Here is a 19,723-nt window from a genome sequence, read left to right on the forward strand (position 1 = left end):
ATGGACCAACAGACCAACAAACGGACCAACAAACGGACCAACAGACCAACCAACGGACCAACAGACCAACCAACGGACCAACAAACGGACCAACAAACGGACCAACAAACGGACCAACAAACGGACCAACAGACCGGATCGACGGACCGACCAACAGACCAACGGATCAACAGACCCACTCACCTACAGACCAACCATCACACCGACTGACAGAAGAATTAACTGTACAATTAACAGAAATGCTCTGTTATTGTTTTTATGTAAAGAATGATATTTTCCTAAGAAGCTACTTTCCATAGAACACACTGCATGTCAGGATATTAACGGTGGTAATCATCATTCATATCTTTACAAACTATGTTTGACGGACCAACAGACCAACCAACGGACCAACAGACCAACCAACGGACCAACAGACGGACCAACAGACGGACCAACGGACGGACCAACGGATGGACCAACGGACCAACAGACCAACCAACGGACCAACAGACCAACCAACGGACCAACAGACCAACAGACCAACCAACGGACCAACAGACCAACCAACGGACCAACAGACCAACCAACGGACCAACGGACGGACCAACAGACGGACCAACGGACGGACCAACGGACGGACCAACGGACGGACCAACGGACCAACGGACGGACCAACGGACCAACAGACCAACCAACGGACCAACAGACCAACAGACCAACCAACGGACCAACAGACCAACCAACGGACCAACAGACCAACCAACGGACCAACAGACCAACAGACCAACCAACGGACCAACAGATCAACCAACGGACCAACGGACCGGATCGACGGATCAACGGATCGACGGATCGACAAACCGATCAACGGATCAACGGATCAACGGATCAACGGACCGACCAACAGACCAACAGACCCACTCACCTACAGACCAACCATCACACCGACTGACTGTAGAATTAACTGTACAATGAACAGAAATCCTCTGTTATTGTTTTTATGTAAAGAATGATATTTTGCTAAGAAGCTACTTTCCATACAACACACTGGATGTCAGGATATTAACGGTGGTAATCATCATTCATATCTTTACAAACTATGTTTCATTGTTTGGTCTCATTCATCAAAATCCATGAATTATTCTCTGAATCATGTTAAAAAATGTTAAAGAAAGAAATAAAACATCCCTGGCTCCGCCCCTTTGTCCAGATCATCTCTTCCTCAACGTTCAGGAGCGATTCATCCTGCTGACACACAAAGACAAATCTTTAACATCATACGTCTGCATTATGATTTAATACAACTGGGAGGGGATGTAGTGACTCTCTATGCCATATCCATACAAACTATGTGTTTATGATTAAATTCGTTACCTTGATATGAACCCAGGTGAAGGGCCCAGGTGAAGGGCCCAGGTGAAGGGCCCAGGAGAAGGGCCAGGCAGGTCCACATCACTGAGTCCGTGTCTGTCTGATCATCTTCTTCCACACAGTTCAACATTCACCTCGATGGAAGCGAGAAGGACGAGTTATTGAGATGCACAGGTCGAGAAGTAACAAATCAAAATGGCCTCCAGTAGGTTACATGTTTCCACCTGTGGTGTTAAAGAGTTCCTGTGTCCATGTGCTTAAAAAAGACCTGAGAGCTTCAGTGCCCTCTGGTGGACACTACATGTCATCTGTTTTTAATCCTGCTGACTAACACGCCACATGTCCTCATATTTAAGACCATGATTCTGTTAGGATTTTCATTTTAATATATATATATATATATATATATATATATATATATATATTAGCAGCATTAATAAGAAGATGTCTCCTGCAGTGGACAGTTGCCTCTGCAGCCCTCACATATATAAAATATATATTATATCTGTAAATTAACTTCATTTAATTGTCCACTATCGTTTGTCGTATGATCTTCATTTCTTTGAACACTAAACAGAGTTATGGTCTGAAAAATATGAGGAAAAATCATCTGACTTATTGCAATAGCCTCAGGAAGTGATATGTTCATAATAATATACAAATTGCTACTTTTAAATAATTTTGTAATATTACCACAGGAATTAAGTTCAGTAGTTCAGTGGCGTTATTGTTTTATTGATTTATGATTTAACTGGTTGAGAACAGAGGAGGAAACAGCTTCTTTGAAATAACGCATGATTCAAGTCACTTCTCCTTCAGTCTTCACAGTGAAGGTTCGAGTCTCCTCTTCTTCAGGACCCACGTGGTTCACAAAGGGTTGTTAATGGCGTCCACACACACACACACACACACACACACACAGTAAAGTACCTGGACGCCGCAGGTGAGGTCTCGTCCGGTCGTTTCACTCACTCGACACAAATCGTCTCCACAGTTCGTTGTAACTTGACAACTTGTGCAGTAACGAGGTTCACAACGTTCAACGTGTTGAACCGTGAACCGGACTCGTGACGACTCGTGTCTTCTCGTATCTTCGTGTCTACTCGTCTGGACTCGTCTCGACCCGTGTCTTCTCGTGTCTCGGTTCGTTTCCTATGCGCTCGCGCCGCGAGCTGCCCAAACTATATCAGTGCGCAGGGCGGACGCTGATTGGCTGCCCGAGTCGGCCCAGGTGCTGCCACTGTAATCAGGTACCACCAGCTGCTAATTAATTAAAGGCGGATTCCCCCGATTTGTCCCGTTAAAGGTTGATTTGATGATCAGGAGGAAGAGTCAAAAAACTGCAAAACAAATGAAGATAAAGATGAATATTAGTTGTGACACTGACTCTACTTTATCCTTAGTCTGTAACGAGTTGTTGGATTCACCATTTCTTCACCTGAGTGGTGAAGATGGGATACATACTCACACAACCCTCATTTATGAAAGTTGTGCTCAGTTGGCTGCAGTTTGCAACTTCACCACCAGATGCCGCCAGAGAATGACCTCATCACACTGGGGCTTGACATCTCGTCCAAGTCTTCAAATGTATTTATCCCAAGTTCTAAACTGCAATGAATTGCATTCGTCTGCCTTGTAGTCGTGCAGCGTTTGCAGCTTGTCAAATCCACAGGTACAATGTATATCCTTTATTTGATGGTTTAACATGATAATCTATTGAAAAATGAAGGGAAACATACAGAGATATACAGTATAAATCTAAGCCTAGATACATTTTGTGGCAGCACAGAACATATAACATTGCGTTCCACCTCTAAATTGCGTGAGATGGCAAAAAATAACCATTTCTTCTCGCACACACAAAACCAAAGCCAAAGACGTCGTGTGTGTGAAGAGAATTTTAGCGCTCGCACTTGTGCACACGGTGAACACAGATTAAATATAAAATATGTGCACATCCCTGCTAGTTTAGAGCTAACATGAGTTTGGTCCACAAGTTGATTTCAAACGGATATCATCAAGATTCGCTCCACGTTGTGGGTGAACGCACCTTTAGAAATGCTAAGAGAACCCCGAAGGTCAGCGGAGGAATGAGAAAAGGGAACGTATGGAAATCTGTGCCGGTTTTACAATCTTACAAAACAGGAGCAGAGAAAATCAATCAATACGCGTGATGGCCTCATAGCTGCACCACACCAACAGACTGTATTCTCATAACTCATCATCATTAAGTTGATTGTCATGATCACTGGTGCTGCCACAGTGACAACAAGTCGCACACCAGTGGCCTCGCTTGTTCATACAGTTAATCCACACGCACGGCACAGGAGCGTTAGACCGAGCTTTTCAGTTAGTCATGGAACACACACACACACACACACACGATATCTGGTTGTAATATGATTAGGTTCTCGCCTCATTTTGATAATTGTAATGAAAGAAAAGGTCATAATTAGTCTCGGGAGCACAGCTGGATTCAGAGTCTCAGGATTGTGAAGCCGTCTCACGCGGTCTGTAGTCCCCTGGGGTCAAGGTCGATTACTTCTTTTCCAGAGGGACGAACGTGCCCTTCAGTGTGACATCACAGCTCGGGGATTAGCTGCTCCGAGCACCTCAGACTTCAACTAGTCTTGTCTGAACAATTGATTCATATTTAGAAGGTAAGGACTGTTGGTCTGCGCGCTGCTGGCGGACGGGAGGTGTGAGCCATGGAGTCTCAGTTCTCACTGTGCCGCCTCCAGGGAGTACCGTGCTCAAGGTAAAGTATGAACTACAAATATTTGACTTAACTTTATGCACAAAGAGAACTCGAAGATGTCTACTTGACATCCAGTTTTTCACAGCCTGAGACACCTCCGTTTCCCCCAGATCCAGTTCACTGGGAACTGGCTGATGGTTTGTCTCGACGCACTCTGCTGCCTTTCTGCAGTCATGTCTCCTCTTTGTCCTGGAACAGAGGAAGATAAGAACGTTTGTCTTCCTACGGCACCATGCAGGAACAGTATCATATCTTCTATTCAAATAAAATACCATATACAATATACAAGGGCTTCCCCTCTGTTAAGCAGCATCGAACTGGGAAGCTCACCACCTGAATATTGAATTTATCATGTCAGTGTTTGTTCAGTCGTTGTTGAAGAAGTCGACTCACTGGCGCCATCTTGTGTCGTCTGCTGAACACACACACACACACACACACACACACACACACACACACACATTATTCTTCTGCTATGTTGTTTTTTCTTCCTTCTCAAATGAATATCTGGTGATTGATCCGCTTCCTTTTCATTGAGCACCGTGTTAGGTACTGAGCAAGAAAGTCATGAAAAATATGTAAATAAATAAAAAAAACAAGATCATGAAAAAGGATCAACAAAACAAGTATCCATACAGATAAAAAAAACAGAAAAAAGAAAGAAAAAACATTTTTATACAGCTATCATTTATCATCTATCCTTACCCAATTGTTGCTCTTTGGACTTATTTGTTTAATATACTCTCATTTTCATTTTGGATTTACAGTTTTGATTTACTTTACTATAAAATCTTCTGTACTTTATCAGGTCAATCAGGTACCACAAGCTGCTGATCAATTAAATATCTTCAAATATGTCAAATAAGACGAGTGTCAAGGGATGCGATGTTTGAATAATCTGTGCATCTCCACGGATTTAGCAGTTTGATTATTCTTCATAACCTTCTGTATGTGAACAGACACAGAACATGATGACGAGTGACTGGAGGTCATGACCTGTGTTCATGTGAATTAAGTGCTTCCACTTATCGTTAAAATGTCTTTACTTTGAGTTCAGCTCGTCTGACTTTTGCTTTATCAGGCCATTACCTCGTTTTTCCTAAACATAGCACTGAGTGTGTGTGTGTGTGTGTGTGTTTGCCGTGTAATGGATTGAATGGACGTCCAAGGCCTCCCCTGTGCTCTAATGGGTTTATATGTACCGGTCTGCCTCCAGATCCTCCTCAATCTGCTCCATTAGAAAAACAAAGAAAAAGCCCTTCAGACCAATCGACTGACATGAAACAGTGAAGCTTCAGAAAAACACTTTTTATAATCTCGACAAACACAAGATGGGATTTAACATGTTCGTGTTCTCGACTCCAGTTACTGTTCTTCTGCTGCAAAGTCAAAGGAGGTCAGTGAGGTATTGGGGAGCAAGATGGTGGAGGACCTTGAAGGTAATTCGGTGGGAGACGGAGCCAGTGGAGTTGTTTCAGGATCGGGGTGATGACGGGCGGCTGCGTTCTGGACCAGTTGGAGTCTGTTGATGGAGCTGATGCCACAGAGGAGTGAGTTGCAGTAATCTGAACGGGAGAAGAGGAAGGCGTGGATGAGTCGTTCGGTGGCGACATGTTGGTGAATACAAGTGACGTCTACATCCTTACATGAGACAGTTGAGTTACATGGTCTCACAGTTCGTCTCTACTGAAACATGTGAGGACATCGACCACGTTACAGACTGGAAATGTTTTACAACTGAGGAAGAGGAAGCAGGGAAGGCAGAGTGTGGATTCTTTTTCTATCTTGTTTTTATTAGAATTAAAAGAATAAGCAGAACAAGTCCAACGTCAGGTCTTTGTCCAGGTGAAGGTCGACGTCAGTGTCAGTTCAACATTTACCTCGAGGGAAGAGAGAAGAGTTATTGAGGAAATGCACAAGTACAGAAACAACATAAACAATTCTTCTACATCGGATGATTTTTCCCCCTTTTAAGACCAAGATTCTGCCCTTGTTATGATTTATATTTAATTTGTTCCTATGACCAACAGAATAACGAACGACAGACCAACTAACCAAAACCAAACAACCGACTATTAGAACAGAATAACAAACGACCAAAAGACCATTAGAACAACCAAGAGTGGAAATTAAATGACAATCATACTACAGACAGAATTATGGTCTCAAAAATAATAAGATAATATTATATAATAATATTTTAGACAAATTGCTACTTATAGTAAAAAATCCTGCAGGAATCAAGTTCACTATTTTTTAATTTTACTGTTAATTGTTCTGTGCTGTTATAGTTTATGTAAAGAATTATATTTTTAAAGAATGATGTCTCCACATACTTTCTTGATAATAGTATGTGGGTGGAACAGAGGTTAGAAAACCTATTTTAATATAACTCGTTGTTTTAAATTCATACTTTACCGTCATATTTTTGCAGTGAAGTATTCTCTTCTTCGGCTGTGACGACTCCTCAGCAGGGATCCACATCAACACCTGATGATCAGAGACAAATGTTACTCGTTCCGCTTCTCTACCTCACTGTGGTTTGACGTTTAACAAAGGTTGATTTCAGAACAACAAGAAACTCAGACAGGAAGCAGAAACATTTACGTACCAGGTCATCTCTTCCTGTTTGAGTCCAGGTCTTTGTCCATCCACGTCCAGGCAGGTCGACATCTGAGTCAGTGTCACGTCCGACCGTCCACAGTTTTCATCACTGGGAGAGAGACAGACGAGTTATTGACGAGAAGAAACATAAAAATTCATGTTACTTTTGTTAAAATATAGTAACCCTTTCCTCCAGTAGGTCACATAATTAAATCATGAACAAATAGCTTGTATGGATTTATTAACACCGTTAATATCCTTACATCCATTGTGTTACAGTCTCATTCATCTAGATCCATGAATTATTCTCTGTGAATCATCAACATGTTAAAAAATGTAAAACTGTGGATTATAAAAGATTGTTTAATCATCTCGTGCTTTAAAAAGACCCGAGAGCTTCAGACTAACTCCACAGTGCCCTCTGGTGGACACTACTCGTCATCTGTTAAGTTTATAATCCTGCTGACAAACAAACACAACAGCTGTCTTCACATTTTTAAGACCATGATTCTGTAGTACAGACAAACCGACCAATTAACCAACAAACCAACCAATTAACCGACAAACCATCCAAACGACATCTTTAATAATTAGCAGCATTAGTAAGAAGATGTCGCAACCAGTGGACAGTAGCCTCTCTGCGGCCCTCATATATATATAAAATATATATCATGTCTGAAAATTGACTTTCTTTGAACACTAAACATACAATAGTGGAAAAATAAATGAAGAACATACGACAAAGTTATGGTCTTAAAAAGTAGGCGGAATCATCTGACAAATTGCTACTTTTAAATAATTTTTAGGAATCAAGTTCATTCTATTATATTCTGCGCCTTTATTCTTTTTATGTAAAGTGATATTTTCAAAAGAAGTTCAGTTCCCCAGATTGATGGATTTAACTTTAAAGTTCTTTGTCTGTCTCTGTGACGGACTGGTTGAACGCCCCTGGAACAGGAGGAAAACTTGTTTTTTTTAATAACGCATCATTTTAAATTCATACTTCACCTTAATATTTTCTGCAGTGAACTCTTTATTCTCCTCTTCTTCATCAGGACCCACGTGGTTCCACCTGATGTTCACCCAAATGTTTGTTCATGGCGTCGTCACACTTTCGTCAAAGACAAACACTAATAATGAAAAAGACCATGTTCATGTCGGACACTAATCAGGTAAAGTAGCTGGACGCCGCAGGTCATTTCACTCACACTCGACAGAAACGTGTCCACAGTTGGTTTGAACTCGACATCTTCTCCAGTGACGAGTTCAGAACAACGTCCACCGTCAACACGTGAACTTCCCTCGTTCTACTTCGTATAGGCCCCGCCCTCTAAGAGCTGTCGCTATTGGGTTTATCCCTCGCGCATGCGCAGTAGTGAAGATGTTCTTTTACGCCCCGTGCCGTGCACCGGGCCCTGATCAGGTCCACTCCCACAGTATAAAACACCTGGTGACCTGATGTCTGCTCCCACTTTTTCTTCAGCAGGCGAAGAGTGAAGGTGAAAATAGAGATGTCGACTCGCTCCTCCGACGCTGTCCGCCTCTGCCCCTCCTGCCAGGCGGGATATATCATGAACTTCGACCTGCATGCCCGGTGTAGCTCTCACGCCTCGGGCCACGTGTCCATACTGTGCACGCCTGCCCTTGGCCCCCAGCGCCATGGTGGGGGATATCTACAGCAGCCAGGCTGTGGCCAAGAGCCTGCCCAGGTGGCCCCATTTCCCCCCCTTGCGTTCCTTCCTGTCGCCCCTCTGTGGCCTCCCCACTTCTCACCCATCCGTGTGTGTTAGTGGTGGTTTCTCTCCGTGGCACGACTCGGATGCGGAGTCTGATGTCACGGGGGCCTCCCCGCACCAGCCCTTTCGACTCAGCCCTCCCATGGGCTTCGCTGAGCTCGCAGGCGGCTCACGGAGCGGCGGCGAGGGCTCTTCACTGGCTGTCGGTGATGTCCACAGAGGCTCCGCAGATGTGTGCACGCCCGCTCTCAGAGCGCTCCTCGGTGTGGCGCACTCTGCTCTCCGTGAACGGTTGGATGAGCAGAGTGATAAGAGACGGCTACACACTGCAGTTTGCCAGCCCACCCCCTCCATTCGACGGGGTGCTGGAGACTGTGATGTCGTCTCAGGCCGGGGCAGAGGCTCTGATGACAGAGTTGTCGGAGCTCTTGGAGAAAGAAGCCATCTCCAGAGTTCCGCCAGGCCAGGAGTGCGAGGGTTATTACTCCCGGTACTTCCTGGTTCCGAAGAAGACAGGCGGAATGATACCCATTCTCGACCTGTCTCTCGTCAACAGATCGATTATGAGGAGGCCGTTCCACATGCTCACCATAAAGCATGTCTTGGAATGTGTGCGCTCCGGCGACTGGTTCGCATCCATCGATTTGAAAGACGCGTATTTCCATGTCCCAATCGTCCCCAGGCACAGGAAATTCCTGCGATTCTCGTTCAGAGGAGTCCAGTTCCAATACAACCGTCTCCCCTTCCGTTATTCTCTGGCTCCACGCACGTTCTCCAAGTGCGTGGAGACGGCACTGGAACCGTTACGCAGGCGCGGGATCAGGGTCATGTTTTACCTGGACGACCTGCTGGTTCTGGCCTCCACCGAACACAGCGCGGCTCTCCACACGGTGGAGCTCGCGAGTCACCTGACGCTGCTGGGCTTTGCCATAAATTGGCGAAAGAGCTCGCCAGTGCCCACTCAGTGCATCATGTATCTGGACTCGTCCAGCATGAGAGCGAGTCTCTCCCCCGCGAGGCGGGAGGCGTTGTCCACGGTGCTGAAGGTGCTGCAACACTTCGCTCCCCTGCTGAGAGACCAGCATGTGTTAGTGAGGACAGACAACAAGACGGCAGCCGCCTACATCAACCGGCAGGGCGGCGTCCGCTCGGCCCGGCTGTTGGAGACAGCCAGGAGCCTCCTGCTGACTTGATGTCGCGGGGGGGGGGGGGGGGGGTCCACGCCAGAGCGAGTGGAAGCTGAATCCAACTCTCGTTCAGACACTGTGGGCCCGGTTCGGAGAAGCAGAGGTGGATCTGTTCGCGTCACACGAAAACGCGCAGTGCGCACTGTGGTTTTCCATGAGCGCGCAGGAGGAACCTCCACTGGGAGTGGACGCGTTCTCTCATCACCCGTGGCCCAGAGCCCTTCTCTATGCTTTCCCCCCCATTCCCCTGATACCTCGCCTCTTGGCTCGTGTCCAGGAGGAACAGCTCTGGGTGATTCTGGTTGCTCCAGAGCGCACGAGTGCGTCCTGGTTCCCCACGATGATCCAACTGTTGGCTCGCGACCCCTGGCAGCTCCCCTGGCGCAGGGACGCGCTGTCACAGGTCGACCATTCGATTTAACAGTTCCCGGTGCTTGGTCAGCGCCTGTGGGCTTGGCCTCTGAGCGGGTGAGGTTGGAAAACCTGGGTTTACCTCCCGCTGTTATACACACTATCCAGGGCGCGAGGGCTCCATCTACGACCGCCTCTTACGCGTCGAAATGGTCTGCTTTTCAGCGCTGGTGTGTGGAGCGGGGCGCGGATCCCACATCCTGCCCCGTGGCTCAGGTGTTGACCTTCCTCCAGCTCCTGGTAGACAGAGATTTATCCTGGTCTACCATTAAAACGTATGCTGCTGCGATCTCCTCCTGCCACGAAGGGTTCGGAGAGAGATCTGTTTTTGCGCACCCGTTGGTTAAGCGCTTCCTGAAAGGGGTCAGGAGACAGCGGCCCGCGACGCGCTCTTTTGCACCCCAGTGGGATTTACCCCTGGTGTTACATGCCTTGGGACAGCCTCCATTCGTGCCAATAGCTCAGATATCTCTGATAGCCCGGTCTCATAAGACAGCGCTTCTCTTGGCCTTAACGTCGGCCAAGAGAGTGAGCGATCTGTGCGCGCTCTCTGTCTCGCCAGCCTGCCTCGTTATCAGAGAGGACGGGGGCGCAGCAACGCTGAGGCCAAACCCTGCATTCGTGCCCAAGATCCTAACCTCCTCCTTCAGGTCCAGAGTGATTTCCTTGGAGGGCTTCTTTCCTCCTCCTCATGGGAGCGAGGCGGATGAAGCGTCTCACCGTCTCTGTCCGGTGCGCGCACTGTCTCAGTACGTAGCGCGCACTGCGGCCGTCAGACAGACTCAGCAGCTGTTTGTACATTACAGACAACATTCACAGGGGAAGCCTCTGACTAAACAACGCCTTTCTCACTGGTTGAGCGATGCCATTGTTCAGGCATATGTTGCGGCAGGGAAAGATCCTCCGCACAACATTCGTGCTCACTCTACGAGAGGTGTGTCCTCCTCCACGGCTCTCTTCAGTGGGATGTCGGTGGAGGACATCTGTGCAGCTGCATCGTGGGCCTCTCCGGGCCCCTTTATCCGCTTCTATTGACGGGACACATCAGAGTTTTCCCTAACTCACTCAGTGTTAAATGTGCGCTCACCCCGTGAGAGCGGAGCGTTGCAGCTGCCACGTCTTGTTCCCTCACTGTTTTATCTGTGGAGCTTCAGGACTGTTACAGTGCGTAACGATCGTCCATCGTCTCCTTATAAAGCAGCTCGAGATGTGATTGATGAATCTAACTTGTTAGCTCACTTGGTTGCGATGTGTGCTAACATAGTGCGGACCCGAGATGAAATCCCGTCCGTTTTTTATTTCTGATCCTTGTGTCTACACAGGTTCGCTGCAGGAGAGATGAACGGCTTCACCGTGCTTCTGTGAACTGTTGTGCTTTGGGTCAGTGAGGCGTGGACTACACCCAGCTTCGCCCTTATCCCAATAGCGACAGCTCTTAGAGGGCGAAGCCTATACTCATAGAAGCTATGGTTACAATACGTAACCAACGTTCGTGTTTCCTGTCGGCTCGCGCCGGATCACTGCCGTCACTTTATAAGTGCGCAGGGTGAACGCTGATTGGCTGCCCACCTCTGCCCAGGTGGAACCAACTCCAATCAGGTACCACAAGCATCAATTAGCGGATTCCACCGATTCTTCCCGTTAAAGGTCGATTTCATAATCACAAGGCGGAAACAATTATTGGATTCATATATAAGTCGATTGTCTCCTGGCAGCAAGAATATTATATATATAATATAATAATATATAAAATGACTCATTCAGTCAGTCAATAATTTACAGTAACGATTTATTCATGGGAATCGATCAAACTCAACAGACAACAAACAAACTCATTCATCAACAATCAATGAGATCAACAAGGGTAACACATTTGATAAAAGAAATCTCAGTGGACTGAGCAGCAATTAGTTTCCATATAAATAACGATCGTAGAAAATAAAGTGTCCATGTCAAGTTTTTACAGCAGTGATTTCAAGACTCCAGGCACTTTACTGGAAACGTTCCCTGAGCTCACATGGCCGTCTCACATGACCAGGTCCTCGCTGTTGGAGCAGTTTGGAGAAGAAGAAAAATTAATCACACTTCCATTCAGACTTCTTCCTTTCTTATACAGCTGTGCAGGACAGATGCACTTATCCTTTAGCATAGGGTACACTGGAGCTTCCTATGTGAGAGTAAGGAGATATAGACGCCCCACAATTCATTGCGGCAGCGATATTTAACGTGACGCTCCATGTACGGACGTATGAATATGACCCAGAAGAGACGCACGTCATCTTGTAAGTCTAGGTCTCAGTCAGGCCACACCTGTTGGTTCTACTTACATGTGGAGTGTGTTGGTGTCACGTCATCAGGACTGTTGTGTTGCTTGTTTCTGTCGGTGAACACATAACACAATAAATCCTCCCTTTAATATTCACTAGTGAGGTGAACGTTTAGGTATCAAGACTCCTGGAACTCCTCTTCTCCAGCTCACCTGTCTGGCGGCCTCCAGCAGAGCTGCTGCCTCAGTCGGGCCCATCTGTTGCACCATTTTGTAAAGGGCCCCGTCTTTGTTCTGCAGCAGGGTGAAGGGACGGTCCAACTCCTGGATGGTTCCACTGTCCAGAACCTGAGAACAGGGCAGAACAGATCTCACTGGCTCCAGATCAGTCAGAACATCACAGTTAAATCAACCAACAAAAAAAGTCAGAGTGAGTCTGAAATGACGGATTTAACGATATGTCCGCTCAGGTTGTGGATTCAGTTGTCAATAAAATATTGTTCTATAGTATTTATAATTCTTTAACATTTATACAAGGGGGCTGCAGCATCATCTACTGGCAAGAGGCTGTAACTGCAGGACAAAACAACTCAATAAATAAAGACCCAGAGAAGCAGGCCTCACATTTATGAATTTTAATTAAACTGCAACAACTGAGCTGAGACAACAGCTGGACTCACCAGTATTCTGTCACTGTCTATGACGGTGTTGAGACGATGGGCGATGGTGAGCACGGTACATTCTCTGAACTTGTCTCGAATGGTTCTCTGGATCAGTTTGTCCGTCCTGTGCAGAGACAGAGCAATGATTAGAAATCTCTGGACGACCCCTTCACGTCTTCAGTGAGGCTGTGGTGGTTTTGTACCTGGGGTCCACGTTGGCCGTGGCCTCGTCGATGATGAGGACACGGTTCTTCCTCAGGATGGCTCTGGCCAGACACACCAGCTGTCTCTGACCCACGCTGAAGTTGGAGCCCGACTCGGCCAGAACTGTCTCCAACCTACCGGGAAGCTCCTCTACCACGGGCCTCAGCTGCACCTGCAGTGAACACGGAGCCAGGTTGAAGAGAAACCCTGAAGAAGTGAACGTGAGCGTTTGTTGTGAACGAAGAGTGGGCTCTTGCCTCCTCCAGAGCTGTCCACAGGTCTTCATCAGTGTGCTGGTTGAAAGGGTCCAGGTTCTTCCTCACAGTGTCGGTAAACAGCACCGGATCCTGGACAACAGAGGGGCAGGGACGGATCAGACCTAGGATTCTTCACCGTTGCAAAATTTTTCGTTGCGTCTTAAAACTACCTGAGGAATGATGGACATCTTCTGGCGCAGGTCGTGGAGGCCGATCTCTGAGGTCAGAACTCCGTCGATGTAGATCTCTCCCTCGGGCTCTCCGAGGCGGAACAGCGCCGACACCAGGGAGCTTTTCCCAGCGCCGGTTCTCCCCACGACCCCGACCTGACGCCCGGAGAGATAGAGCGTCAGATCAGGTTTCAAAGCAAAGAAACAAACAAACTTTTTTCGTTCACAATTAAAAATGTTGGACGGACACGTCTCACCTTCTCGTTGGGCTGGAAGGTGATGCTGATGTCTTTCAGGACCTGTGGTCCATCACTGCCGTAGGAGAAGTTAACCCTCTTGAACATCACCATTCCTCGACTCGGCCAATCAGGAGGAGGGCGCTTCTGGGTTTCCCAGGATGCTTCACTCTTCAGCTGCGTGTACTCCACCACCCTCTCCACTGACGTCATCTGAGGAGACCAGAGACTCTCTGAGTTCAACCAGTTTCTGTCATTAGAGTCAAAGCTACTTGACGACACACAGGTCTGTTCTCACCATGTTCTCCACCTCAGCACTTTGCCTCACGGTCCACTGGAAGTTTCCAAGCAGGGTCACAGCGTAGGTGAGCACCAGGCCCACCTGTCCTGCACCAAGACCTAATACAACAAAGCATCAGGAAAATTAGATGTCAGATTTCAAATTCATTTTTTGGGATTTGTGTGTGTGTGTGTGTGTGTGTGTGTGTGTGTGTGTGTGTGTGTGTGTGTGTGTGTGTGTGTGTGTGTGTGTGTAAACTTCTCACCATCTCTGAGGAAGATGCAGGCAAACGTTGTGAAAGTGATGAATACGGAACAAAGGCTGTCGAGGCAAAGCGCAAACCACCGGGACGTCATGAGGAATAAAAACCAGGCCTCTGAGAACACGAGACAAGAACGTTTTAATAAAGAGACGTTTCTATGTCTTTGTTTACTTTGACGTTGTACTACTGTCATTATTATCCATCCACTCACTCATCCATGAATGTGAGTGTTCATATACGGTGTTGTTTTTATAAATAAATCATATGTGACTCAAACAGTGAAGGAGAACCTGAGTGCAGGTCCTGGTGGGCATCAAAGTCTCTCTTTAGCCTCCCCTCGGCCCCGAAGACTCGGATCGTCCACAGGCCCTGAAGAGACGACGACAGATGGGACAAGACCGGACTCCGAGCTGCAGAACACAGGACGAAGAAGAGCTGAGTGGTTTCTGCTTCACAGGACCAAGAAGCTCACATTCACAACATGGCAGCGAAGCAGGAACATACTTGTGGACTCGAGTCGTTTGATGTCTCGCGATGTGCTGAGGTAGAAACGCCTCAAGTACAAGAAGACAAGAAACAGAGGAACGATGGGGATCAGGATGTGAGGGATGACCGCCGCCGCCACGGCGACCACGCCGGTAATCAGTAAAAAAAACTGAAAAGCATCACAGGGTGAGAGACAGTGAGAAAACGGCAGAACAAATTAGGTTCAGTGCATGTACAGTAGATTAATAAAAGGGAAATAAGACCTCACCTGGTAGAAGTCCACAAAGGTGATGGGTAACATGGAGTCCATCTGGCTGATGTCTTTGGAAAACCTGTTGAGAATTCTTCCTACAGAACAAAGTAGTTGGTCTTTAACACTCGCTGCACAAGGAACCTGTCATGACTTTTCAGTTGAAACAGGAAGTGAATCCGAACCTATCGGGTTGACGTCAAAGAAGGCGACGGGCGCTCGGAGGACGGCGCTGAACATGCTGTCGTGCAGCGTCTGAGCCGATCTCACCAAACCATGAAATATCACCAGGCTCCGTGCGTAGCCAAAGACCACAGCAGCTGCTGTCAGACCTAACAACAGAGACGGGATCATAACTCAGCAAAACCTTTTTGTTTATGATATAAAATAAAATGATATTTTATAGAAGAACATGAATTGCATCAGCATCACTGGTCGTGAAAGGCTCACCTGAGTAAACGCTGAGGTAAAACGTGAGACTGAACGCGTCTGAGTGAGTGGTGTCAGTTCCATTTGTAAAACCAATGTCAGTCGCTGTGCTGTTGCAACACTTTGCTTCTGTCCTGTCAGTTCACAAGATAACAAGAAACAGTCAAATGAGCAACATGTAAATGAAGCAGCGACTCCATCTAGTTTCCACCAATCAGCGCTCACCAGTACACGAGCCACCAGTCCTGAAGAATGTACGCAACCTGCGAGTGTAAACAAAGTCAGTTATGACATCATCATAACCAAGTGACAGAAAGCTAATTTCTTTAGTCTCATTAGAGCTTCAATAACAAAGCAGAATTTTACTTTTCACACCAGCTGATGTGTTGCATTAGATTGAAGGTATGAGTATGAATGTAAGAGTCTCACCTCGGCTGTGACACTGAGCACGACGATGGCCAATAAGGCGAGCGGGTTACGGCCTCCGGTGAAGTACTGCAGATAAATGCTACCGCTGACGTCTCCTTCCTCCCGAGTCTCCTCCACCATGTTACAAACTGATTCAACCTGCAAAACAAGTCAATACCGAGTCACACTTAAAACTGTAATTCTTTGAACTTTTTTTGAACTTAAATTCAAAATTTATTTTGAAAATGTACCTACAGGAAGCTGATTTGTGCAGCTGCTCTCTGGCGGCAGGAGGCTGCTGTTGGGACCATGTGAACCGTACGAGTTATTCGTCCTCTGGCTTCGCAGAGACACTTTGTCCGAGTCGCACGATCGAGCGCATCTCTCTTGCTCCTCGCCACTCCTCATCAGAGACTCCATGTCCAGCCCGGAGGACAGCAGCTCCCTGTGGGAGCCCTGCGCCATGACGTGACCCTGAGACACACAGACACGAAAGACTTCAGAATACAGTGGAATTTAGCGGACGCTAGCTGGCTTGCGTGACATCACGTCACACAAATATTTCACTTGAGCGAGTGAAGCAAATGACGCAGATTTCACATTACGTGCATCGCGTCATTCGTGCCATCACTTTGGCATCACGAAAGTGATCTTCATCTACACAAACCTCCTTCAGGATCAGAATGTGGTCGTTGGTCCTGAGATGCTGCAGCTGGTGAGTGACCAGGACACGAGTCTTGTTCTTCAGCAGCCCACAGATGCACCTGATCGTGAAAAACAATAACGCATCGGTGCTTTTCCCTGCCTCTACTTCTGACATGATAATATGTTCATCTGCTTCAGGTCGAAATCCAAAGTTTAACAGTGCAGCACAGTTAACCCGTGTCACAAAGTCACTCACTGTTCGAACAGATGTTTCCCGACCTCGGCGTCCACAGCACTTAAAGGATCGTCCAGGAGGTAGATGTCTGCGTCCTGATACACAGACCTGACAACCACACACACACACACACACACACACACACACACACACACACACACACACACACACACACACACACACACACACACACACACACACACACACACACACACACACACACACACACACACACACACACACACACACACACACACACACACACACACACACAATAAACAGGGTGACAGCGTAGTCACATATGGTGACTCCTGTGTAGCTGTGACTCTCCGCACCTCGCCAGGTTGATTCGAGCTTTCTGCCCCCCGCTGAGCGTCGCTCCTCGGTCTCCGATCAGCGTCCGGTCTCCGTCCGGCAGCAGCTCCAGGTCCTGCGCTCAGAGGCAATGTCATTATTTAACAGAGGAGAATCACTGTACTCAAGTACGAGAGTACACACACACACACACACACACACACACACACACACACACACACACACACACACACACACACACACACACACACACACACACACACACACACACACACACACACACACACACACACACACACACACACACACACACACACACACACACTGTGTTATATCTCACTCTCTTCAGTGCGCAGGCTCTGATGACCTCCTCGTACTTGGTGGAGTTGAGCTCTCTCCCAAACAGGATGTTACTCCGGATGGTTCCGGGGAACAGCCAGGGCTGCTGGGAGGCGTAGGTCAACTGACCTTTGACCTGTAGGGTCCCTGTGTCGAGAGGCAGCTCCCTCAGGATCGCACTCAGCAGCGACGACTGTTTGGGAACATTGGATGTAAGTGGACACGTGAGCCTTTGTCACTGCGATGAGACTGAAGCTGAGCTAGTTGGTGCGTTGAGGCGTGCCGACCTTTCCAGCCCCCACGGGTCCAATCACAGTCAGAAGTTTGTGCGACTTCACATTGACGGAGACATTCTGGAGTGACGGAGCGTCCAAACTCTGACAGGAAACATTACAGAAAAACAAGAGTGAGGTGGAATTTGTGTCTTTGTTTTGACTTTTTATATAATCTCAATGGGCAAAAGATTCCCTTTGCGTTTGGTGTGAACGCATCATTAGACTAACTAGTACATCAGTTCACTCCTTCATCAGACCAGAGTGAGAATATTCACCTTATCCCAGTAGCAGGTCAACTTCTTCATCTCGATGCAGTTTGGATTCTTCTCATCAAGAGGAATCCCGGACGTGTTTCTGTCAACCTCCTTGAGCAGGAGGAAATTCTGGAATGACAAGTACGACTTCTTGAAAAGCCTCATTTCGACAGTGACCGTTGTAAACCCTCAGGAGTCTCCGATCTGATCACAACGCCCTTGGAGAAGTTTTCAACTTCAGACGAATGTGCCCACTTGAAATTCTTTGCTAGTGTTTGGAGATATGACGGTATATTTGCAATGTGAAAATGAAACATACATGTAAGTAAAAATATTTAAGATGGGATTGTGCAGGTGTGGTATTTAACTCAACGTCTTCACCTTTTTTTTCTCATATCGAGAACTTCAGTCATACTGAAGTCATAAAGCAGCTATTGTGTGATCTGCTGTCACCTAGTGGACAAAAAAGGGAACTTCACACCATGGAAATCTAGCTTTAAAAAAAAAAGCTTTTTAAGCTAGAGATTAATTTATTTATATACTGTATTTACATTTTCTACTTTGTAAATTGCTTTGTTGAGCATATTTGAGGTTTTTGGTGAAAAAAGATCATGTTCAATTAGTCAACCCGCTGTGGGGAATTAACACGGTTTAATCAATGTTTGACAGTTCTTTGAACCAGACGCTCAAAGGTTTAATCATTTTGTAGTTGAGCAATTTCTTTTTCTTTTTCAGGTTTCAACAAAACAGATTTGAGATTACTTGTGCAGTTGTTGCAAATGTTTGAATTACATGGTTCATATTAGACGTCGGCCGATACGAATCATTGGGATATTGAGGAGAGAAAAAAGACCTTGATCCTGTGAATGCTGACCACGGTCTCCGACAGCTTCTCCACAGCCAGCGGGATGAGCAGAGTGACCGTCATCTTGACGGTGCCATAGAGGGACACGGTGACAAACACTCTGCTGGCAGTGATGGCGTTTCCCAGGAGGGCGTAGACGGCGAAGGTGATGAAGACGATGACCTTGCTGCTGGCAAAGAAGGCGGCCATGTTGAGTCCTCGTAGAAAAGAGCTCTTCAGTATCTGGCTGATTTCTTTCCTGGGAATAGAAAATATGACACAGAGAGAAAATACGGTGGGGATTTAAAGTTGCAGAAGGTTTTTGGTCAGTGTGAAGTGACACAAACGCAAGGTGGATTTTGTTTGGTGCTATAATGCCTATGTAATAAAGGCAACATGTTGAGAGCGATTACAAATCTACAGAGCTTGTATTTTTACAAAGCGGGCATGATGAAAAGTATGTTATCCTTTCATCTGAGGCAGTAAACACTTTTGATTTTGATTCAACAGAATCACTTCACTGTCAGACAGCCGGTCCTAATTACAGGTGTTTGGTTACAAAACATACAGTAGTTGGCACTGCTGGCTGGACAACTCCGGCCAATCATTTCCAAGGACTTCTTGGAAAAGTGCCGTCAGTTCTTAGAATGTTGGTGGTGTTGTGCAACTGAAGAAGAGTGTCATTCATGTCCAACACTCCTCAAACGCCCCCTCTAGTGTAAAGGTAAAATGATGTTTCTTCAGACTGTGGCTGCTGTTGTTTTTAATAACTCACAGTTTTCACCAGAATAAACAGTTCAGTCACAGAGAAAAGCTTGTGACTGCTGAAATTAATTGTGACTTTTCAAGACAGCCAC

The 19,723-nt window shown here is 46.7% G+C and overlaps 1 protein-coding gene and 1 long non-coding RNA gene across 9 annotated transcripts in view; both read right to left on the reverse strand.

The window, feature by feature from the left end:
* Nucleotides 1-1,087: 1,087 nt before the first annotated feature.
* Nucleotides 1,088-9,653, reverse strand: LOC118312017. 8 transcript variants are annotated; one of them, XR_007031601.1, is made up of 9 exons: nucleotides 7,724-9,653; nucleotides 6,723-6,824; nucleotides 5,758-6,601; nucleotides 5,544-5,676; nucleotides 5,314-5,339; nucleotides 4,442-4,526; nucleotides 2,284-4,300; nucleotides 1,357-1,461; nucleotides 1,088-1,227 (listed from the first exon to the last, which is right to left on the reverse strand). It is a non-coding gene; the product is annotated as an uncharacterized LOC118312017 (long non-coding RNA). The 8 variants fall into 8 exon arrangements; XR_007031598.1 differs by having other exon boundaries at nucleotides 1,357-1,487; XR_004794135.2 differs by having other exon boundaries at nucleotides 1,092-1,230; nucleotides 1,357-1,487; nucleotides 4,445-4,526.
* A 2,168-nt stretch (nucleotides 9,654-11,821) lies between these two features.
* Nucleotides 11,822-19,723, reverse strand: part of LOC118312183 (ATP-binding cassette sub-family C member 4) — a 10,699-nt gene continuing 2,797 nt past the window's right edge. The window contains exons 8-32 of the mRNA XM_035636576.2: nucleotides 18,876-19,125; nucleotides 18,044-18,151; nucleotides 17,781-17,870; nucleotides 17,495-17,686; nucleotides 17,175-17,269; nucleotides 16,861-16,947; nucleotides 16,627-16,723; nucleotides 16,215-16,433; nucleotides 15,981-16,118; nucleotides 15,777-15,814; nucleotides 15,573-15,685; nucleotides 15,308-15,454; nucleotides 15,141-15,220; nucleotides 14,891-15,041; nucleotides 14,677-14,796; nucleotides 14,390-14,500; nucleotides 14,143-14,243; nucleotides 13,866-14,057; nucleotides 13,609-13,764; nucleotides 13,439-13,528; nucleotides 13,181-13,353; nucleotides 12,996-13,101; nucleotides 12,529-12,663; nucleotides 12,377-12,426; nucleotides 11,822-12,094 (exon numbers count right to left, since the gene is read on the reverse strand). Of these exons, the coding sequence (XP_035492469.2) occupies nucleotides 12,403-12,426; nucleotides 12,529-12,663; nucleotides 12,996-13,101; nucleotides 13,181-13,353; nucleotides 13,439-13,528; nucleotides 13,609-13,764; nucleotides 13,866-14,057; nucleotides 14,143-14,243; nucleotides 14,390-14,500; nucleotides 14,677-14,796; nucleotides 14,891-15,041; nucleotides 15,141-15,220; nucleotides 15,308-15,454; nucleotides 15,573-15,685; nucleotides 15,777-15,814; nucleotides 15,981-16,118; nucleotides 16,215-16,433; nucleotides 16,627-16,723; nucleotides 16,861-16,947; nucleotides 17,175-17,269; nucleotides 17,495-17,686; nucleotides 17,781-17,870; nucleotides 18,044-18,151; nucleotides 18,876-19,125 (3,013 nt within the window). The 3' untranslated portion in view covers nucleotides 11,822-12,094; nucleotides 12,377-12,402. The remainder of the gene's footprint in view (nucleotides 12,095-12,376; nucleotides 12,427-12,528; nucleotides 12,664-12,995; nucleotides 13,102-13,180; nucleotides 13,354-13,438; nucleotides 13,529-13,608; nucleotides 13,765-13,865; nucleotides 14,058-14,142; nucleotides 14,244-14,389; nucleotides 14,501-14,676; nucleotides 14,797-14,890; nucleotides 15,042-15,140; nucleotides 15,221-15,307; nucleotides 15,455-15,572; nucleotides 15,686-15,776; nucleotides 15,815-15,980; nucleotides 16,119-16,214; nucleotides 16,434-16,626; nucleotides 16,724-16,860; nucleotides 16,948-17,174; nucleotides 17,270-17,494; nucleotides 17,687-17,780; nucleotides 17,871-18,043; nucleotides 18,152-18,875; nucleotides 19,126-19,723) is intronic.

The sequence above is a fragment of the Scophthalmus maximus genome, chromosome 1 (assembly GCF_022379125.1).
Source record: "Scophthalmus maximus strain ysfricsl-2021 chromosome 1, ASM2237912v1, whole genome shotgun sequence".
In the NCBI taxonomy this organism is placed as follows: Eukaryota; Metazoa; Chordata; class Actinopteri; order Pleuronectiformes; family Scophthalmidae; genus Scophthalmus; species Scophthalmus maximus.